Source organism: Populus nigra, chromosome 1 (assembly GCF_951802175.1).
Source record: "Populus nigra chromosome 1, ddPopNigr1.1, whole genome shotgun sequence".
In the NCBI taxonomy this organism is placed as follows: domain Eukaryota; kingdom Viridiplantae; phylum Streptophyta; class Magnoliopsida; order Malpighiales; family Salicaceae; genus Populus; species Populus nigra.
Genome location: NC_084852.1, coordinates 13,316,759 through 13,338,041, shown reverse-complemented (window position 1 = coordinate 13,338,041; position 21,283 = coordinate 13,316,759). Strand labels below are relative to the sequence as shown.

Genomic DNA, 21,283 nt, shown 5'->3' with positions numbered 1-21,283 from the left:
AAAGTTGACAAATGAAAAAACCAAACGAGGATGAAATTGAAAAACAATTTCAATATTATAAATTATTTCAAATAAAACAAATAGTAATCAAAAGAAATGAAAAACTTAAAGGGCTTATTTGAAAAATTAGAGGGTAGCGGGCAAGAATCGAGTAGGAGAGATAAAAGAACGAAAAAAAAAAAGAAGTGGCTGCTAGCGCCAAACTGGAAGTCAAAATGCATGCACACGCTACCAATTCATGGAGGGACCATCAAGACAAATCGAATGCTGCCCTGGAACAATATTTTTGGCAACCAAAATCAGTAACACATGTCATTTGAAGACAGTTGATGTAATCCAAGCAACACCAAGAGATCCGTTGGAGGTTCTAGTTGGTCCAATGACAAGATTTAGAGTTAAGAGGTTCAAAAATGCTTTCAATAGACTTCTTCAATACACGTGAGTTAAGGTGAACTTCAAGGAGATATTAAATAGCGAAGTACAAGCCTTGATTAATTTAATTCATGTTCAAAAAGGGCTTGTAGGTGAGCATTCAAACATTATAAAAAGATTAGAATAAGAAGATTCAAATCTACCGGTTTTGACTTTTTTCTATTTTTTTTTATCATATATGGATCTATATAAGGAATCGTAATACTGTTCTAGTTGCATTAGAAAGTTGACATCCATACCTTTCTATTGATATATGGGACGCCTTCTAATTCGTTAAGATTAAAGAGAACCATGCACTTGAAGTTGAGCTTCAATAGTACTAGCAAATTATGATAAAACAACTTTAGTCTTATTTAGATTAGATGGACTATTGTTTTATTTATCTTTTAGTTATCATTATATATTTTGGAGATATTAAACCTTTATTTAAATTTGGATTCACTAAATTATTATCCATATTCATTAGGTTTATTCATATTCATTAGAGATATCTTATTAAACTTATGATTCTTTCTCTTTTGTAGACTTTTTACAAGAAGATTATTTTTAATAAAACAAAAACTGACATCCTTACTATCTTTTGTATGGTTGAGTAATTCTCATGCTAAGTTTTTTATTAAACTTACAAACTCTTTGAATAATTGATCAATTTCGTTATGATTTTATACTACTCATTCGCATCTTTTTATAAATGTATGGTAAGAGTGATCATTGTATATAACTTTGTTTTTCCAAGGTAGGTTTTTGTTGAGTCAAATTACAAACTATTCAAATCTGATTTTAGTGTACCTTGGGAAGTGTTTATATCAACGGTAGAGTGACCGACGCCTACAAGACACATATCAGTTATTTTTTTTATAAATATTTTGTATTTATTAAAATATCAAATTGCTCTTAACCAAACCCGATAATAACAAAAAAAAACTAATAATATAATGAAAAAAATATCCTCAAACCTAAAGTATCAAAATTTAAACTTTAAGAATAATTAAATCTCTTTATTATGCTCCTAGAAATTAAAAAAAAAAAGAAGACAATTGCCAATGAAAGGTTCTTTGATTATAAAGGTCAATATATAAAATCACAAAAAACCCCTACATTATAATTTCTTACTTTGAAGAGCATTGAAATTATTTCATTTTACTTTGCAAAGAAAATACACAATACCTATTTTAACCTCGATCAATTCTAAAATGCCCACATGGTCCTTGTGCAGTAACAATTTTACCCTTTATGGTTTTTTTTAAGGGCAAGATAGTAAAAACATTGCTCCCAATGCATTGTATCTAGGGTAACATTGTTTTGACCACCCCATTCAGTTTTCCTTTTTTTTGGTCAGCCTCAATCTACACTGTTGCATTTTATAACAGATGCCAAGAGTACAGGATTTGCAATTCTAATCTTGAAATTCTTAACAAGACAACAGATGAGATAGTTGTCTGCTGCAGAGTCGTAGTAATGGTACTAAAAACAATAAGCACAAAGGGTACAAGAAGCTATGAGGGTTGAAAATATATACAGATAGCAGCAGCTAGTGCAGAGAACCTTCATCGAGAAACTGGACAAGAAGCCTACGGTTAATTACAATGTGATGCAATGTTACTTAATCTAATAGAAAAGAGTTGTATTAACATGCTACAAGCATCAGAATGAGAAACCAATTCAGACTTTCATACTAGCACATGACTCATTGGCTTCAGTTTCTTGGGTCAATCACTCGTCCAAACCCACCTGAGCTTGCTTTCTTCACTTGATCCTCTTCGGTTTGGCCAACAGAGTCAAGATCATTGTTGAGGCCTTTTACGCGCAAATCCAAATCCAAATCCAAATGGCTCATGTTTGAATCCTGCAGGGGAAACAGATTCCTGTTTAACACCAATATTAAAGAGAGAATTCAACAAATTGAAGCCTCTGACATCCTTGAAAACAAAACTTCCATCTGCTAGAACGGAAACAACTAAGAAAATGCATTCTCATTGCCATTGGAAGACATGCATTCTGGGAACCCATTGAGAGTTTGCCAACCTAAATTTGGGGCGGTGATCAAGTTTTTGACAGCTACAAACCATGAATTCTGTTGCGTTTAGCAACAAATATAATGGTCAAACTTTAAAAATAATTTTCCCACAATGAGTCTTGGAAAGGTTGACCATTTGCCTGATGAAAAAAGAATCAAAGGTTTGAATATCCAAATACATGAGCAAATAATATAAAACAATTCTAGGTTCCATTATAAGTGCAAAAGTTTCATGTAAAATAAGACTTTTAACAGGTATCTGAAATTTCTTCAAATAGTTCATTTGGGGAGTGGAATTCTCAAATCATAATAAAATGTTGAACTAACATCTCAAGTCCTCAAAAAAAGAAAAGAAAAAAAGGGTATGAGATTGCCTTTTGATCTTCTACTTGTCTAGACAGAATCCTAAAACCATTTTACTTTCACAAGCTTAAGGCATTCAGATGAGGTGATCTGTCTGCCTCAAAAAATTCCAAGAAAAAATGGTGAAGCGGGATGATATCGTCTCAACTCACTTCTCTCAACTTCTCCACAAAATAGCAAGAGCAAAGCATCTCTTATTTAAACCTGCTAAGAACTCTTAGCATCAAAATGTGGGAAATAATGGGATATGATAACGGTATACACGAAAAGTAATCATTAAAAAAGAAAAAAAAAAGAGCTATATAATTCGCGGCAAAAAGTGCTGTAAGAGGGTGAGACCTGAATTTCACTCTTGAGACCATCTCCAATATTTTGTCTATCATCCTTAGAAGTTAGCCACCCTACCAACTGCTTCTCAACTTCTTGTTCAACCTTCTTTTCTACCTTGCTACGTTCCTCCAGAACAGCAATCTACAACATAAGAAAATACTAAATAAAAATAAAATAACAGTTTTCTAACTTAATTCCATATCTTCTACAAAGTAATTAGCAGAACCAAAATAGCAAGCAAGTGAAAAACAAGAAACAAAATTCACTAACAAAAACTCATGCCAGGTTGTGTTTTACTTACTGGGGTGTAACGGAATTTGCGTTTAGGTGGATCCTCGGAGGAGGAGGTAGCGGCGGCGGCGCCGCCAGAGGGGGGTAGTGGAGTCCACCGACAGAGGAGGAGGCGAGAGCCGTTGTTGTTGTTGTTGTTGTTGTTGTTATGGCCGTTGGAGTGGCTGTTGTTGCGGTAATTGAGGGTGGGAGAAGGGGACACGTGGACCCATTTCCTCTTCCACTTCCTGACGGGGCCATTAAGAACAGTGGCCGTCGCTGATAGGCCGTACCGAGACGAAGACCGGCCCAACCGAGATCCCACTCCCTCCATTTTTCTCACCCCAAAATCTCGGCTTTGTTTTTCAGGAATCGCCGGTTTTTTGGGTAAAAGATATAATTCAGCAGAGCAGAGGATACGTGAGGACTGCTCGCTGGGAGTTGAGACAAAGCCCTCAAGGACCGACATGGCTTTAAAAATGCTTTTAAAAAACTTTTTAAAAAAATTATTATACTTTTTATTTTAAATTAATATATTTTCAAATTTAATGTAATAATATTAAAAATAATTTTAAAAAAATAAAAAATATATATTATTTTAATATATTTTAAAATAAAAATATTTTAAAAAGCAATAACAATCCCTCTTTTATTCCCAGAGCCAACGGTGTCGTTCTCATATTGAATTGAAAATGAAACAAATGCTACGTTTGTTTACGGTAATTAACTTGTTTCCGATATTTGAGAGGTGACCAGGCAGGGTACCCGTGCTAGCTGCATTTTAGGTTAATTTTTAATATAAAAGAATAAGGTATCAGCATTGGAATTTGTTTCTTAAGTATCATATAATCTTTTAATTGAAAATTTTAAAAACAATATCTAAATAAAATATATTAACTGAAAAAAATCATAAAAAGAATGGTTAAAAGCAATTAAATATTAAGTTGATTTTCCTTTTAAGTTGTAAAAAATACACATGCAAATATTTGATGCGCAACAAGGGACACCTTTTGAATTCTTTTATTTAATTATATAATAATTAAAATGAACCTTTTAAGTAATAAAAGATATATTTTTTTAATCCAAATTCTGTTTTATTATTCATGTAAATAATCTTTTTTCACAAAAAAACATATATTTTGTAGTTTTTATTAACAATGTGCTTTATTGAATAAAAACTTAAGGAAATCAAAATAAATATTCAAATAATTCAAAAAAAAAGAAAAATATATATTTTTTTAATTATGTGTTTCTTTTTATTTTATTTTTGGAAAAAAAACATATATTTTTTATCAGAAGAACAAACTTATCATAATCTTAAAAGCAAGTTATACTAAAAGAAAACAAATCATGAATAGATAAATTCATGAATGTATTAAAAAATATATAAAAATAATAAAGTTGAGAGAATTATATAAAAAAACATCATAAAAACAACAAAATAAATACTTTATTCACATAGCAAATAAAAAAATTCCATATTTGGTTCCTATATAATTATTTTGAAAAAATAATTTTTAATATTATTATAAAAAGCTCTAAAAATATTTTAAAACTATAACATAATCGGATAATTATTAAGATAAAAAAATCAATGGCTATTTTTCTTAAAAATAAAAAATAGATGAAGCATCTAGGTTGGAAGGATAGACTTGCACGTCTCGTCCAAACTAAAAAATCTAAATGCACTTGAGCTTAGAAGGCCATGTTCTCATGTCTATTTGATTTTCGTGTTGTTTGCTCATATTTTTTTTAAATTGTAAGGTTAATGTATTATTTGTCTGTAATATTTTATGGTCTTTAGAGGTGATTTTGATGATCGAAAAAACAAGGTTCAAGTTTTGGATCTCAAAACTAGAATTTCAACATTGTTGATCTAAAAAAATGAAAAAACAATGTCATATAAACCTTTAAAACCTAGTTTCTAACCAGAAAACATATTTTAATCGGACTACATCAAATAAAATTAAAAACTTTATTGAGCCTTGATCTAGTTTTCTAGACATCATTAAAGTTATAAACCATCTCTATTGAGTTCTCATCTTAAAAAAGAATCCATAAACACAAGAATTTAGTCATCTAAGAGTTTTCTCTCTCTCTTTTTTTCTAGCAAATTTCTCTCTCTTTTAACAACAATCAAAAATTAAAATGCAAACAACTAAAGTTTTATGACTAAAATATAAAAGTTAAAAAGAATAGAGGCCAAATATGTAAATGATAAAACTTAAAAGACCAAATTAAAATCTTTTAAGCATTTTGAACAATTTAAATGGAAAAAAAGGCTCTGATTTTTTTTAAAAGATAATCTTGATCCTCGTTATTGCAATCTTTTACTTTAAGAATAACCTAAAATTCAATTTTATAAAATTAGCTTTTAATTTAATGCTAGAATATTCAATTCCACATCAAGTATATTAGAACATGCTAATCAAAATAAATCTCAATATTTAAAACCATGCCAACTTGACTTGTCATGATAAAATTGAAAAGAAATAAAGATTAATAAACAAAGTGTAAAAAAATTAAATATTAAAGAATGTAATTGGAAAAAATGGCCATAAATAATGACAGTGAAGTGTGGAAAGGCATGTGGTATATGAATAGTAAAAAACCCAATTTTTTTTTTGTTTACTTCATAATATAATTATAACTTTTATTAATCAATTTGCCAAAATTGATTAATTAGTCTTTGCAAATAGTGTCTAATTGATGCTAACATTCCTAATTTAACATTTTTTTTAACAAATATAACTCATTGTTATCAAATTTTGTTGTTGATTCTAATTACATTTACTCTATATTTAAGGAAAAAATTGAAAAGAACTTCAAATTGATAACATTATTAAATTATAAATAAATTTAAACTATAAAAATTAAATATGTAGTCTATAAAACTACAAAGATTAAATAATTAGTTTTATTAAATTATAAGAACCAATCAATAAGGGAATACATCATCACATCACTGATTATTGTGGAAAGTGTGCAACTAACCCCTTTGTGAAATCGATATTGTTTAGTTCATCGCTAACAAATATGATAAATCTTTACAAGAGAACAAAATCATCACAAGTAGTAAATTTTTTCTAAAGAAAAGAGTGTCGAACCCACAAGAACTAATTATGCTATTGAATATTGAGATTTATCAAAATAGTTACAATTTAGAAATAGAACTAAAATTTTATAGAGTTGATAATCTAAATTAAACTACAGTGTTTGACAAAAGAAAATTAAAAGAACAAAAAATAAAACTTATGATTATAAAGATAATAAAAAATAAATCTAGAACTTTTGATTTTACCTAGTTAGTCCCACACTATTTATTATTTCTTGTTATAAAATCTCAAATCTTCATGCTGATGATTAAAAGATCTTTTAATTATTTAATGTTTTCTCTCAAACAACATTAAAAACATTTTCACATGATAATTCAATATATCTCTATGTAAATATAATTATTTGAAGATTCATTAAGTTCTTTGAATTTTTTTAATATAAAATTACACTAATTGCAGCAAAGTATCTTTATTTTTTGCTCAACTAATGGTGTTTAGTCCTAAAAGCTTCTAATAATAAATTGTCTCTCGATCAAGGATAAACATTTAAAATATAAAAAAATAGAAATAAAATAACTTGAAATTTAAATTATGCGATCAAAACTAGACTATATCAAAGCCCTCAAATAATAAGATTTAGTACATAATCATTATAAAATAAACCATGTTCATATTAAAATACATCAAAGAAAAATTAAGAAAAAGAATAAAACCTCTCTTACTTGGAATCATTTGAAGAAGCATTCCACTATAGCGTATGGTTTCTTCTAACTCTCTCTTTCTTGTTTCTCCTCTTTTTAATGGTAAAAATAACCCCCTTTTATCATCTCGAGTCATGGTCTCTGCATTCTCCTATCTTTCTTTGGTTCAAAATTTCCTTTTATTTGTTTTTTAATTTTCTTTTTCAAAATTGATAGGTTCTAATCTCTAACCATTATACTTCCAATAACTCAATCAATAAGAACTCATAATCTCATATTCCTAGTTTCATCATGAAATATTGAGCATCTTTATTATTTCACCATAAACTTTTCTTGATAACATCATGCCTTGTGGTATCAGACACTGGCATGACCTAACATTTCACATCAACTAAAAAGTAAATTTAAACATTAAGAATAATTTAAAATAAATAAAAAAAGGAAGAGAAGGATGAAATACCCTTAAAAATTAATCTGAAAGTTGTTGGATCATTGTTGGTGCTTGACTACAATAATTTGACCATTTTATTGCCACTAGTGAGATTTTTTTCAATGTTTTCTCAGCAAGTGGCTAGGTTTAAAATAAACCTCGGGATTTATGCCCATCATTAATGAAGGTAGTAAGGATAACCACATCCAATAGAGCATATCAAAGCATAGAAGGGGATGGCTAAAATTGCTTATCCTTTATGGACATTGTCCTCTACTTATTTAATTTTCTATAATTGTTAGTATTGTTTCTAGAATCAATGGTTACTATTGGGTTAGACAAAGAGGTTGAAGTCATTATCACCATAGCAATTTTTAGTGTAAGGAGAATGAGAGAAACTCAAGCTAAAAAAGAAAGAGAAAGAAATGGAAGATAAAAAGGGAAAAAATAAAAAAATAATAATTTCTGCTAGAATAAACCCATTAGATTCTAAGGGGTTGCTAAAGGAGGAAAATAAAGGGAAAGAGTGAGAGAGAAATGAATTATGACCATTCTTTTTTAGATATATATTATCTTTCTTTCTTTTTTGTGTGGGTTTCTCCTTGATTACTTTTTTTGTGTTTATCATTCTTTTATGGTGTGCGTTTCTTTCCTACCTCATTTGAGTTTTGCATTATTCTCTTGATTCTTTCACTCCATTCACAATCATTTTTTCTTTGCTTGATTTTTCTTTTCATCTCTCTTTTGTTTTCTTTTTTTTCATGCTTGCCAAAAATATGTGAAATATGTAAAATTAGCTAAAAATAATGAAAAAAATATTATAATTAATAAATTTTGGACAATGATGAATTTTTATGAAGAATGAATTTTTTATGTTTAGTTGGATTTCTTTTATTGACATTTGCATAAAAATTGGGGTCACTTTTGGGTTATTACAAAATGAATGCATTAAAAAAACCAAAAAGAACATGAATACAATATTAAACATATGTGAGAATGCAAAAAACATTTAAATCTAGAAATGACACCAAAACACATCTAGAGCTAAACATGTTAGCAAGTTGTAAGCCTCACAAGGACCTTAAAATCAACATAAAAATATAACAAAACACAATATGGTTGATAGCTAAAATCAAGATAAAATTGCTCTCTCCTATTTTAAATCCACTGAGCAAACATAACCCATCCTTATAATGATACTTTATACACCCATTTTATTTCACCTCAAAACCTTAGTGGTTTTTGACTTCCAAAGATTTTATGGTTCAAATATAATACATTTAGAATGTCAAATAAAAATGAAAACTAAATAAAATTTACTAAAAATCAAAAGTTGAACATTAAAGTGGAAGGAAAAATGATCAAAGATATCTCAAAAGTTGCTCTAAAAACTACATAAAAAGTGTAGTAATTGTTAGACAAACAGAGGATACATCTAATAAAGTTAGGAAAACTAACAATTATTGAAATAGAGCTTGAAATTGTTTAACCTTAGTGATGAAAGTAATCACAATCACTACAAGGAAATGGAAGTGGATTAAAACTTTGAAGGGAGATTGTCGAATTTGTTATTTTAGGTGTTAGTTCTTACAATGAAGAGATTGTTAGGCCAATATAAGAAACATTACTAGAGTTGTTGAATGGCAATGGCAAGGTGTTTAGTGGTGATTTGGGTTGCGATGGAGGCTTGGTTTGGTGATATGGTGGTTTTGGTGTAGGAGAGGGAAATGAAAAAGTAAAAGGGAGGAAAGGTAAAAAAAAAAAGAAAGAAAATATCATTTAAGTGTCATTATTCCAAATGGTACTTATGTCTATAGTTTTTTTTTCAGGTTTGGTAGAAAGATAAAAAGTTCATTTGTCCTTTATTCATATTTCAAAAAAATCCTCATCTCATCTATTTATGTAAGAACTAGATCAAAAAAATCTAACTATGTGATGGTTGACCTGATCAACTTAGCAGTTCTAGAAAAAAACCTAGACGAACGACAAAGAAGTATTTTGAGTAAAAAGATCAAGATATTTTTTTTAAAAAAAAATATTGAGACAACAACATATTGGATCGATTCAGTCAATCTAATTTAACTTTGTCGAATTCATGAACCGAGTTGAAGAATGATAATCCCAAGAAAGCAAATAAAAAAATTATAATACATAATTCTCAATTAATCTTATGTTGAAGGATGAAAAAAATCAATTAAAAAGTATAAAAAAAGACCCACATAAACTCGGGTTAACCTGCTAAACTCGCGATCCTAGTCATAAAACCATGATAAAATTGAAAATAAGTTCAATTAAATAAAGGATAAAAAATAATTTAAGTTAACTCAAGTTAACTTGTCAAACTTGTAATCCGAGTTATGAGACTAGAATAACCTCATAAAAAGTAAATCAAAACAAATTATGAAACCACAATCCAATTCAACCCATCTGAGCGCTATAATTAGTTTTAATTTAATAAATTGATATATTTTAAATATTTTAAATTAATTAATTTTCAAAAAAAATAAATTTAAATTAAATAAAAAATTTAGTCATGTGGGCTTCCTAGACCGATGTACCTAGCCCTAAAAATCTATCATTTTAGTTGCTGAAACATGGTTAACCGATAATTTTCTCTTATCTTCATTGTTTTTTTAGCAATTTTTTCTTTTCTATCAAACTTGTTGATTAAAAAATAAATAAAATGAACTTTTAATTTAAAATTACAATTTATAAAACTAGAAGGACTGAAATAGTAGAGAAAGGAAGATAAGCTTTCCTAGTTTTTTAGAAATATATTGGCTCTGCATGCATGACAAAAGATTGTTTGATACGTGAAGACACCTCGCAATGAATGACATTTGCCCTCAAATCTCGTTTTGCTTTCCAAACGCACCACTTCATACTTTTGATCATCGTTTTTGCATCACCGTGCATAATACCCTCGTCATCCATCTTAACTACCATATTGCCACTAACATCTTTTGTCTAAGATAGATAACTCAAACACGTGTTTCATTGGCAATGAATGGACATGTGGTTTTCAAGAGTAATAGTATTTGTCTTTTGATCTTTGATTTATATAGTGATATATCTACAATACCCTCCAAAATTGAATTTCCTTAATAAAAAGTTGGAGATCGAAACTATAACATTTTAAAAGATTAAATATAGTCTTCACCGCACCACCAAACTACTGGGTTTGTTGAACTACCGATCTCTCTTGTAATAAAAGCTAAAATAATTTAATGTTTCACTATATAAATATTTATGTTTTACAGTGGATTTCTACAATAAAATTATTGTTTTATCCTTAACAATGTAAGTTTTATAGCATATTTTCAAGAGTAATATAGTATTTTTCACGGAATATATTTGTTATTACAAGATTGAATAGGGAAAAAAAAGTCTTTTGATTTTTGATTTGCAGAGTGATATATCTAAATTACCCTTAAAGGAGGAAAAAAAGAAAGGAGAAGGAAAGAAGATAATTGGCAAAAAAAGAAAACTACAAAAAGATGGATTAGATGTTGTGGTCTAGATCAAATTCTGACTAAGAAAAATTGTGAGAGAAAGTGAGAGGAAGAAAAAGATCTTCTTCTTCTTCTTCTTCTTCTTTTTTTTTTTTTGTGGTGTGTGTTTCCCTCCATCTGTCTCTTATTTGGCTTAACTTATCCTCCAAGTTTTCATTAGTTTGACGTTTGGAAAATTTTATTTGATATACTTAGAAATGATTATGGAATTTCATGGAAGGATTATGATATTTTTGTACAAGAAAAATATGGATAAAAAAACCATATCTTGTACCAATATTTTGACTTTTCTTATTTTTCTTTAATTTTTTTCTTCTCTTAATTTTATTGCTCTTTTGGTATTTCACTTGACACTTTATTTTGATTTTCTTTTCTCAATTTATATATTTTCCACTTTTCTTCTTTTATTTTTTTATGCTTGCAAAGAAAACATGTATAATGTGTAAAATAGCTAAAAAAACATGAAAAAACTCAAAAAAAAATGACAATAGTGTAAATATAACCTTTTTATTTATTTGCACTCCAATGATAAAAAGCCATACAAAAGAGCTAATTATATTTAATTTATTTGATACACAACTATTTTAATAACCTAATATAACCCGGTTAACATGACAAGTATAAAAACAACTCAAACGATTTTCAATTAACCTAATATTAAAAGGATGAAATAAAAAAAATAAAATTAGAAAAAGACATAAAAATAACCCAAGTCAACCCGGGTGAACTCGTCAAACTCATGACATAAGTAAAGAGATTATGATAATATCATAAAAAACAAACAAAAAATAGATTTTTTTATAAAAACACAAAGAAAAAAAAACTAGTGAGAAAAACATTGTTGCAATAAATAGTATTTTAGCATTTTTGCAAAATATATAAGAATAATATAATTTTGTATCAAATATATTAAAATACATTTTACTTTTCTAAAAACCTTTTTCTACTGGAGTGCACATGAAAAAAAATCTATATTACCAATTTGACTGTTTTAAATAACATCTCCCTTTGGAAATGCTATAGGAATTGAAATTGGACTCCAAGAATTGAAAAGCCAAAATAATTTTTTTTTTCTTCTTATTTTTAACTTTCCATTTATCATCTCCATCAGACATGCTCTAACAATACTAGTCTGGCAGTGACATCTTCGTAAATAATCCCGAAAACCACGGGGTGTTAAAAGAAGGAGAGACGATCGCGACAACCTTTTAGATAGATATATTAAAGGGACCCACACTCCATTTCTTTCTCTCTGTCTTTTTGTTTGTTAGCTTCTTCGAGTCTATTATCACTCCCTCACTCAAGGTTTCTCTCTGCACAGAGTCCACAGTCAGTCACGGATACTAGCTTTGGAGTGAGAAAAAAAACTAAAATCTTTAGATCTGAAAGCAACAAACCCCTCCTCAAATACCCTAGCTTCCTTCAAGGACGGTCTGGGTAAGCATTATTATTTTTGTTGCCATTTGATCTCATTTTCAGTGTTGTTTTTGTTGTTTTCTCGGATTGTCAAGAGATCTAAGTGGCTTAGAACTTGTTCTTGTTCTTGATTTAGTGAATGTAGGAATTTTTTACTTAAAAACTGTTGCTGCGTTTTTTTTGTTGAAATCAACTTTTTCCCCCCTTTTAAGCTTGAGATCTTGTTCAGACTCAAGAAATATCTAGAATTGTTCCAATAAGTTTAATAATATCGTAATTGGGATATGTAAGGTTTTTTTAGTAAAATAAGCTGGCTGGTAGCTGAGAATGTCAGCAAGCAATAGGGAGAAAAATTGTCTTTTTTTTTTTTTCTAGTTTCAGTAGAATATATGTTATTCCTTGTTTGGTTTTGTTAAGAAAGTGGTAAAGGGCATGGTATTAATACTGTATTTAGTTCTTGTTTTGTGTTTTTATGGTTGTACAAGGTTGACTCAAGTATGCGATTGATTGTGTTAGGCTAAGCACGATTGTAGTTTTCTTCTTGAGGTCCAAACAACAACTTATTCAAGTTCAGAATTTTATTTTCTTTCTTTATTTTCATGTATTTTCTGAATAGCCTTGGCAAGCTGTAATTCAGTGAAAAAGATCTCTATGTTTCTGTCAATAATGTAACAGGATTGACAAATCCCATGCTTTGTCTTGTATGCTACCTAAATCTCTTTGCTTTTAAATAAAGACATGCATTGTGTGTGTTCTACTACATGTGTTAAAGCTTTGCAGTTAGTTTTCAGTGTTCTGTACTGAATGCATTTAGAGTCGTGATGCATTATAAACAAGTTAGGTAGTCTTTCCTCAAATGTTTCCAGAGCTTATTTTTTCAACTACCCTCACTCTATGCCTACTCCTGATCAGTCGATTGTCTTTGCAGGTGTGTATGTTTTACTTGTCTGGTAAAAGTACTTTTCCTGCTGGTCAATAAGGTAAGTTGCTTCAGTTTCCTCTCTTTCTGTAGTTTACATTTGTAAGCATAAAGGGCGTATCATGGTCCCATCTATGGATTACTAAATGTCTTCTGAATGTTCCATGTAGTTGAAGTGAGGTTGCAAAATAACTTGAATGGCAGTCACGGATGCTCAAAACCCTCTTGTTGGAGAAGCAACTTGTGGCACTTTATTGCAAAAGCTCCAGGTATTTCATTTTTTGATTGTTCATGTGTATGACATGAAGAAATCATAACTTGTCCCTGATGTGGTGTAGGAAATCTGGGATGAGGTTGGTGAAAGTGACGAGGATCGGGACAAGATGCTCATTCAAATAGAACAAGAGTGCTTGGATGTGTACAAGAAGAAAGTTGAGCAGGCTGCAAAGTCGAGGGTACAGCTTCTTGAGGCCTTATCAGATGCCAAAATTGAACTTGCCCGTCTTCTATCAGCCCTTGGAGAAAAAAGTTTTGCAGGAATTGTGAGTGGTTTATTTGACTTCGTTTTGTATGGTCCGCTTAAGCATAAGTCTAAAGTGTGTATTATGGTGATGTGTTGATGCAAAACTCCTCGTGGTAATGAACTGTGAAAGCTGGCTCCTCATGGCTTTCCTTGGTTTTAATTTCAGCCTGAGAAGACTTCAGGAACAATCAAGGAACAACTTGCAGCTATAGCACCAGCACTTGAACAGCTGTGGGAACAGAAAGCTGAGAGAGTGAAGGAGTTTTCTGACGTACATTCACAGATTCAGAAAATATGTGGTGAAATTGCTGGGAACTTAAATATCAATGATGCTCCTGCAGTTGATGAAGCTGACTTATCCCTAAAGAAGTTAGATGAATATCATGCCCAACTTCAAGAGCTTCAAAAGGAAAAGGTAAATCTCTCTATTTTGGTAATGGTGCATCATATAATTTCTAGCTTTCTAGATCTGTCAAGTTAATCGTTAACTGCTAATTTTAAATTGTAGAGTGGTAGGTTGCACAAGGTCCTCGAATTTGTAAGCAGTGTGCATGATCTCTGTGCTGTCCTCGGGATGGACTTCTTCAGTACTGTAACTGATGTTCATCCAAGCTTAATTGACTCAACTGGTGCGCAATCAAAAAGTATTAGCAATGATACATTAGCAAGGCTGGCTAAGACAGTCTTAGCGTTAAAAGAAGATAAGAAGCAAAGGCTTCATAAGGTAAGTCTTTTGGCATTGTAGTTTTCTCTGCTAGGGAGAATATATTTTCCTTGTTACATTTTCACATGAACCTAAGGACATAAGACTTTTGTACTAATTGAGAGCTTTAACCAAATGATGATCCTGTAGATCAATCCATAGCATAAAGATATTCTGTGATGAAGAAATGGGATATCAATTTTTACATTTTTAAACAGAAAAAATTGTTATGCTATATCAGGACCCTATTTCCTCAAGGCTTTTTTTTTTTTTGTTAAATAAGTTTTTCTTGTGAACTAAATGTGTCTGCTTGATGTTTTCTGAAAACTGCATTCTTAATGAATACTTGTAATTCAGATATATTCTTTCAACAGTAGGGAAAACGTTGTTTTGCATCATATTTCTGTTTGACATCTTCAAAACATCTAAAACAAGTATTGTTTCCTCTAAATTTGTACTTGATAATTTTTTTATAGCACCAGTATAATTTGTATAACATCCAAAGGGAACAAAGTCTAAAGGTTCTTTTGTAAAATGAAGTGTCACAATGGATATATTTTTTGCTGCATGTGCTTGATTTGAACCACATCCTTCTGTTCTCTACTAAGATTCATAATATCTTTGATTTATATCTTCCTACCACAGCTTCAAGAGCTGACAAATCAACTTATTGACCTGTGGAATCTGATGGATACTCCAATGGAAGAAAGGAAATTGTTCGACCATGTAACCTGTAACATGTTGGCTTCAGTTGATGAAGTGGCTGTCCCAGGAGCTCTGGCTCTGGATCTGATTGAGCAGGTATTTGAATTCTGCAAGTAAATATACCTGCAAGGTTGAATAACTGTGAAAGCTGTATACTTTTTTTTTTTGTGAAAACTCTGAAAGTTGAATACTGATTTTACCATTACTTGCTTTTAAGGCTGAGGTTGAAGTTGAAAGGCTTGATCAATTGAAAGCCAGCAGGATGAAAGAAATTGCCTTCAGAAAGCAAGCAGAACTTGAAGAGATATATGTCCATGCTCATATAGAGATAGATCCAGAGGCTGCTCGAGAAAAGATTATGACTCTCATTGATTCTGGAAATGTTGAGCCTACTGAGTTACTGGCTGACATGGACAATCAGATATCAAGAGCCAAAGAAGAAGCTCTAAGCAGAAAAGAAATTTTGGATAAGGTTGAGAAATGGATGTCAGCATGTGAGGAAGAGAGTTGGCTAGAAGACTACAATCGGGTATTTTGATCTCTCTCCTTCTTTGTGACATACTGTCACTGCTGATTTGAGAATTTCAATAATCACTTCCAAGAGATCTCTCCACTGCTTTCCTGGCACAGTGGTATGGCATGTCATTGTTTTAGGGAGGTCTGTTGATGATACATATATACTTTATAGATGCGCGGGGGCATTAATAGAAAAAAATTATTTCAAGTGATGAAGGGCCATGGCCTCTCAGGTCCCCCAAGAAATTCCTGCATTGGGAGCTGATCTATAGATCCCCTTTTAAGTGGGAAATATTTTTTTCTCTGCTTACACTTGTTTTGTTTGGCAGATAATAGGTTTATGTGAGTGATCTTGCTTGCTGATGTTTTTATTTTATCTAATTGTGTAATCACGTGTGCGTAGTAACAGGATATCTCTGTCCCCTGGTTTTCTTTAACAGATAATAGGTTAATGTGATTGATCTTGCTTGTTGATGTTTTTATCTTGTCTAATTGTGCATTCCACATTTGCCTAGTAGCAGGACAACTGTCTCATTTTGACATTATATGACTGGAAAAACTCTTGAGTCCTAATGGTGAATGATGAGGTTAAACATAGTGAAAAGGAACAACAGATCAAACTGGATTTTCTAGAAAGCAGGTGAAATTACTTGTACAACGCCGATTTGATGGTGTAACTTAAATGGCATTGTCTTGTTGAAACAGGATGAAAACAGGTATAATGCAAGCAGAGGTGCACATTTGAATCTCAAACGTGCAGAAAAGGCCCGTATCCTGGTTAACAAAATTCCAGGTATCTGTTGAATCAGGGAAGCCAAAGAGTTGGCAAGATCAACATCTTTGTTCTCTTTGTAAAATGTTCTGCGTAGATCTGCATCCAGAGATTTAATTGGTTTTGTTGGCCCTTGTAGCTTTGGTTGACACCTTGGTTGCCAAAACTCGGGCTTGGGAAGAAGATCGTGGCATACAGTTTGCATATGATGGTGTTCCTCTCCTTGCCATGCTAGATGAATATGCCATGCTCAGACAGGAAAGAGAAGAAGAGAAGCGGAGAATGAGGGTGAGTTCCTATTTAGTGACTATTACACTGTTCCAGCTCATGCATGCATTTAAACTAGAATGTGAATTGATTTGGGTCTAGAGTGAGATTTGTTCGATTGCTCTCTTGCTAAAAGGAGATAACCTTGGATATGACAGGATCAGAAGAAGTTCCATGAGCAGCAAAACACAGAACAAGACACCATTTTCAGTGCAAGACCTAGTCCTGCTCGACCAGTTGGTACAAAGAAGGTGGTTGGTCCCCGAGCAAATGGCAGTGCTAATGGAACTCCAAGCAGGCGGCTATCTCTAAATTCTAATCAAAATGGGAGCAGTTCTGCAACTAAAGGTGGAAGGAGGGATAATAGGCTATCTGCCCCTGTTAACTATGTTTCCATATCGAAAGATGATGCCGCCTCTCATTTTTCCGGCACCGACACGGTTTCTGCTTCACCATGATAAATTAAGAGAGATCTGGAGGTTTACACCTTGATATATTAATGTTATTACTTCTAGGAGCTTGTTGTAGTCATATAGTTGTGAAAACTGAGTAACTGGAGAGTGAGCTGTTTTTAGTTGTGCATCTTATCCACATTTTTAAGCTGTTCTAATCCTCTCTGCTCCATATCTTCAGAACGAATTTTTTGTTGTAGTGCCTGGTTACTCGACGCTAAGCTTCTAATGTAGAACAACTGGCTGCTGAATTTCGTCTGCTAAAATGGTCAAACCATGAGATTGTGAAATGTGACAAGGAAATGATCTCTGAGCAGAATCATGTGGTGGCTCGAAGAAGGTCATTAACTCGAAAATTGTCCGTTAACTAAGGTCCGGATGGACCGGTACTGGCTCACTATACAAGCAACTCTGTTAAAGTCATTGACCAAGAATCTCATATTGACCGAGTCATTGTATGCCATAGAAGCGGCACCTCCGTCCGTGATGTGATGAGGAGACCACCGGTCAATAAAAACTGATTGACATATTTTCCTTTATATTTAAGAATGTAATAAATAATTTAAAAATCAAATAAGAACTTTAAATTCTCGTTCTCTGAAAAACAAGATAAAGAAACAAGTATAGAAACTAACAAAATTATTTAACTAGAGATATACATAATGGATCTGTAATCAAAACCCATTTGTGTACGAGGGTTCTGAAGAACATGTCAATATCCCAAGAGCTAGTAGTGTTATGACTTGTAGAAGCAACAATATACTAATCGAGAAGAATGGATGCAGGTGGAAATAGGCGTAGGAGGAAGACAAGCAATGCTAGAGAAGCATAAGTTAGTGGTCAAAGTCCAAACAGATGGAGCTCCAGAAGTCGTGTGGTATGAGTAGGAGAGCTTTGAGAGAGTTATAGATTTTTGGTCATAGTTTTGACGGCCAACCCGAGTCTGGGACCGGGCATGGTCTAAGCAAAAAACAGAATGAGAATTGGCCCGGTGAGACCCGGTCGACCCGATGGGATATATATATAAGGTCGGGTCTCAGCCGAGTTTACCCGGGTCAACCGGGTTCCAGGTTGACCCATCGAGTCGACCTATATATATATATATATGAACAAAACGACATTGTTTTTTCCTAAACACTCAATTTGATTGAAAGCTATCGTCTCTCTTTGATTGAATGTCATCGTCTCTCTCTGTCTCCGACCCACAATCTTTGTGGATCTCGATCCTTGCTAGTTGCTTAAACTCTTTCTCTCCCAAAAGCTTATAAAAAAAAGCATATGGCGATGATATCTGTTCAAAATCTGGTCAAAGAAAGAAAATACCCTTTCATCTTTGCTCTTACTATCTTACTCGTTTCCGCCAGTATCTTCTTCTTATACTCAAACAATTTTCAATCTCTCACATTCTCTCTCGGAGATCTACAAAAATCTAACCCCACAATCTCAAAACCTTCTCAAAAAATCCAAATCCAAGGTGTTTGGTGCCTCTTCCTAATAGGTATTAAGTGTCAATTCAGCGGCCGAAAAGCAGAGACATGGTGAGATTATTTTGATTAATTCTTTTGGTAAGATTTTGGTTTTAGTTAGTTTTCTTCCTTTTTATTTCAGGTTTTAGTTGTTGGGTAAAATTTGAAAGCTTAATTTTAAGTGGAGGACCGAGGATAACAAAAGATTATTCTGTTGGATGGTTCACCTGAGAATCCACTTGAGTTCATCCACGTCCAAATTACCAATGTGGAATCTAAATTTGCCACTGCAATTTTTTACTCTGGTAAGATTAAAGTGGAGGGAAAAGTGAAAGACAGGAAGCCCTACTTCACCAAGATAGATTCATTTGGTGTTGATGTGAGCATGGAAGACAGCCTCATACTTTGCAGTGAGGTTGATCAACCAGGTATGATTGGTAGTATGGGGAATATCCTTAACGAGGAGAATGTAAATGTGAGTTTCATGAGCGTTGGCAAGATCGCTCCACGAAAACAAGCAGTAATGACCATTGGTGTGGATGAAAAACCCAGCAAGGAAGCGCTAAAGAGGATCAGGGAGATACCAGCAGTTGAAGAATTTCTGTTTCTTAAGTTGAAGGCGCACAATTCCGTCATTCTTGAACCCATTTTTTTTAGGTTGACCCGGGTTAACCCGGGTCAACCCATCTGACCCGTGTCCCGATCATTATACTGGATCAACCACTGGGTCAGGTTTTAAAACTATACTTCTAGTTAGTAGAAGATCAAAGATAAAAGATGCCCTCGTGATGTTATGATTCACACCAAATCACCCACGTGTTATATTTGAGCTAGACAAAAGAAAGTAGAGTTTTATAGGCTAAGCTACTTCTACTTTAACTTTCTAGGAAATGTTAAATATGTGTTTGGTAATTTTTGTGGATATAGTTTGAAAAATATTATTTTATGAAAAGAACTTTTAGTTAAAGCTGGTTTGGTAAAATATATGTTTGGTTAAAACTGTGGTTGAAATTCAGGTTGAACAAAAAATAGTTTAATGTATTTGGTTAAGAATACTTTTCAAATTGAGGTTATAAAATAACTAAAAAGATATATATATATATATATATATATATATATATATATATATATATTGATGGTTTTTAATTGAAATATTATAGATTTAACTATTGTTATTACATCATGAAATAAGCAATACTTTATATAAAGTATTTTTTATTGTTTCATTAAACTATCTGCAATTCCATCACGTACGAAATCCATTCAACAAAGACTACAGTTTCCATGGCTTCCTGAGCGTGCAACAACATCAGGTAAAATATCGTTAGGAACAAAATTGGGATTGCGATCAAATCCATCCGACAAGGACTATGTCATCATGCAATCTCCTTCTAATATAATTATGTAGTGCCACTGAATAATGTTAAAAACTAATTTTTCGATAAAACACAATATCTGAGAAATTTTTTGGATTTTTATTTTATTTTACTGGGTCGAACCCAGTCCAATATGCATTTATTTGGGTCGGACTGACATGAAAAGTCTGTTCACTTTGCAGAATAGTGGAGATGAGGAAATGCAACAGAAGAAGAAGGAGGAGGAGAAGGAGAAGGGGAAGAGTAGGCTACCCTGTGCGGTGACGATGTCTGGCTAGCGGTCGAAACGGCGGAGGCTAGTGGTGAACTGGGGAAGTTGCTTGGCCGATGGACAACGGTCCTTCTTATTTTTCCTTTGTTTCTGCTCTTCTTCCTTCTCTCTTTCTCTTCTACTTTCTAGAGGAATCGTTGAGCTTCTGAGAAGTTTGATATTCCTCCAACGAGTTTTTTCTCTCTTCATAAATATGTGTTTGGTGGCCAAACTGGTTTGTCGGTGGATAATTGAAAAACTAAGGTGAGCTGCTGTTTTCAAAGCTCAACTTTTTTGCTTTTGTTAAACCTCAGGTGCCCTCAATTTATAGCGGGTCCCACCAAAACAAAACCAAGTTTTAACTTAACCAAACACATATTTTTGTGGCTCACTCTCAACCTCACACGTAGCCACATTACCAAACATCCACTAAATAAAGTAACATTGGACCTTCATTTAGGGGCTTTGAGCTCACGAGGTCAGTCTCTCTAATGTATCCTAAAGACAAGGGATGACCATTAGTCTTGCCACATTATCCGTGTCCACCCTTGCACGACTCGAGCTTTGTGTAAAACAAAGCCATTGTCAATCCATTTAGTGTGTAGTCTAGATCCATGTTAATTTTTTTTAAATAACATAAACTAAAATATAAAAAAAGAATTAAATTATGAATTAATTTTAGTAACAAATCAAACATACACGCACTACCAGAAATTTGACAAATACAAATGAAAACAACGACAAATTTTTTCGTCAGTAGATTGTGGTAAATTTTACCGACAGACTTTTCCATTGCTATAATCGTTG

The 21,283-nt window shown here is 32.2% G+C and overlaps 3 protein-coding genes across 3 annotated transcripts; 2 read left to right on the top strand and 1 right to left on the bottom strand.

The window, feature by feature from the left end:
* Positions 1-1,819: 1,819 nt before the first annotated feature.
* LOC133671933 (uncharacterized) lies at positions 1,820-3,889 on the bottom strand. Its single transcript, XM_062092594.1, has 3 exons — positions 3,444-3,889; positions 3,152-3,283; positions 1,820-2,278 (listed from the first exon to the last, which is right to left on the bottom strand). The coding sequence occupies exons 1-3, from the start codon at positions 3,879-3,881 to the stop codon at positions 2,129-2,131; spliced, it is 720 nt and encodes a 239-aa protein (XP_061948578.1). The 5' UTR covers positions 3,882-3,889; the 3' UTR covers positions 1,820-2,128.
* Positions 3,890-12,372: 8,483 nt separating this feature from the next.
* On the top strand, positions 12,373-17,542 carry LOC133668033 (65-kDa microtubule-associated protein 1-like). The gene is made up of 11 exons (XM_062087773.1): positions 12,373-12,548; positions 13,456-13,507; positions 13,617-13,715; positions 13,785-13,988; positions 14,136-14,384; positions 14,478-14,693; positions 15,318-15,473; positions 15,595-15,906; positions 16,599-16,686; positions 16,805-16,953; positions 17,091-17,542. Exons 3-11 carry the CDS (start codon positions 13,644-13,646, stop codon positions 17,388-17,390), a joined length of 1,746 nt encoding a protein of 581 aa, XP_061943757.1. The 5' UTR covers positions 12,373-12,548; positions 13,456-13,507; positions 13,617-13,643; the 3' UTR covers positions 17,391-17,542.
* An 818-nt stretch (positions 17,543-18,360) lies between these two features.
* On the top strand, positions 18,361-20,504 carry LOC133669088 (D-3-phosphoglycerate dehydrogenase 1, chloroplastic-like). Its single transcript, XM_062089138.1, has 3 exons — positions 18,361-18,375; positions 19,056-19,481; positions 20,409-20,504. The coding sequence occupies exons 1-3, from the start codon at positions 18,361-18,363 to the stop codon at positions 20,502-20,504; spliced, it is 537 nt and encodes a 178-aa protein (XP_061945122.1).
* Positions 20,505-21,283: the final 779 nt, after the last annotated feature.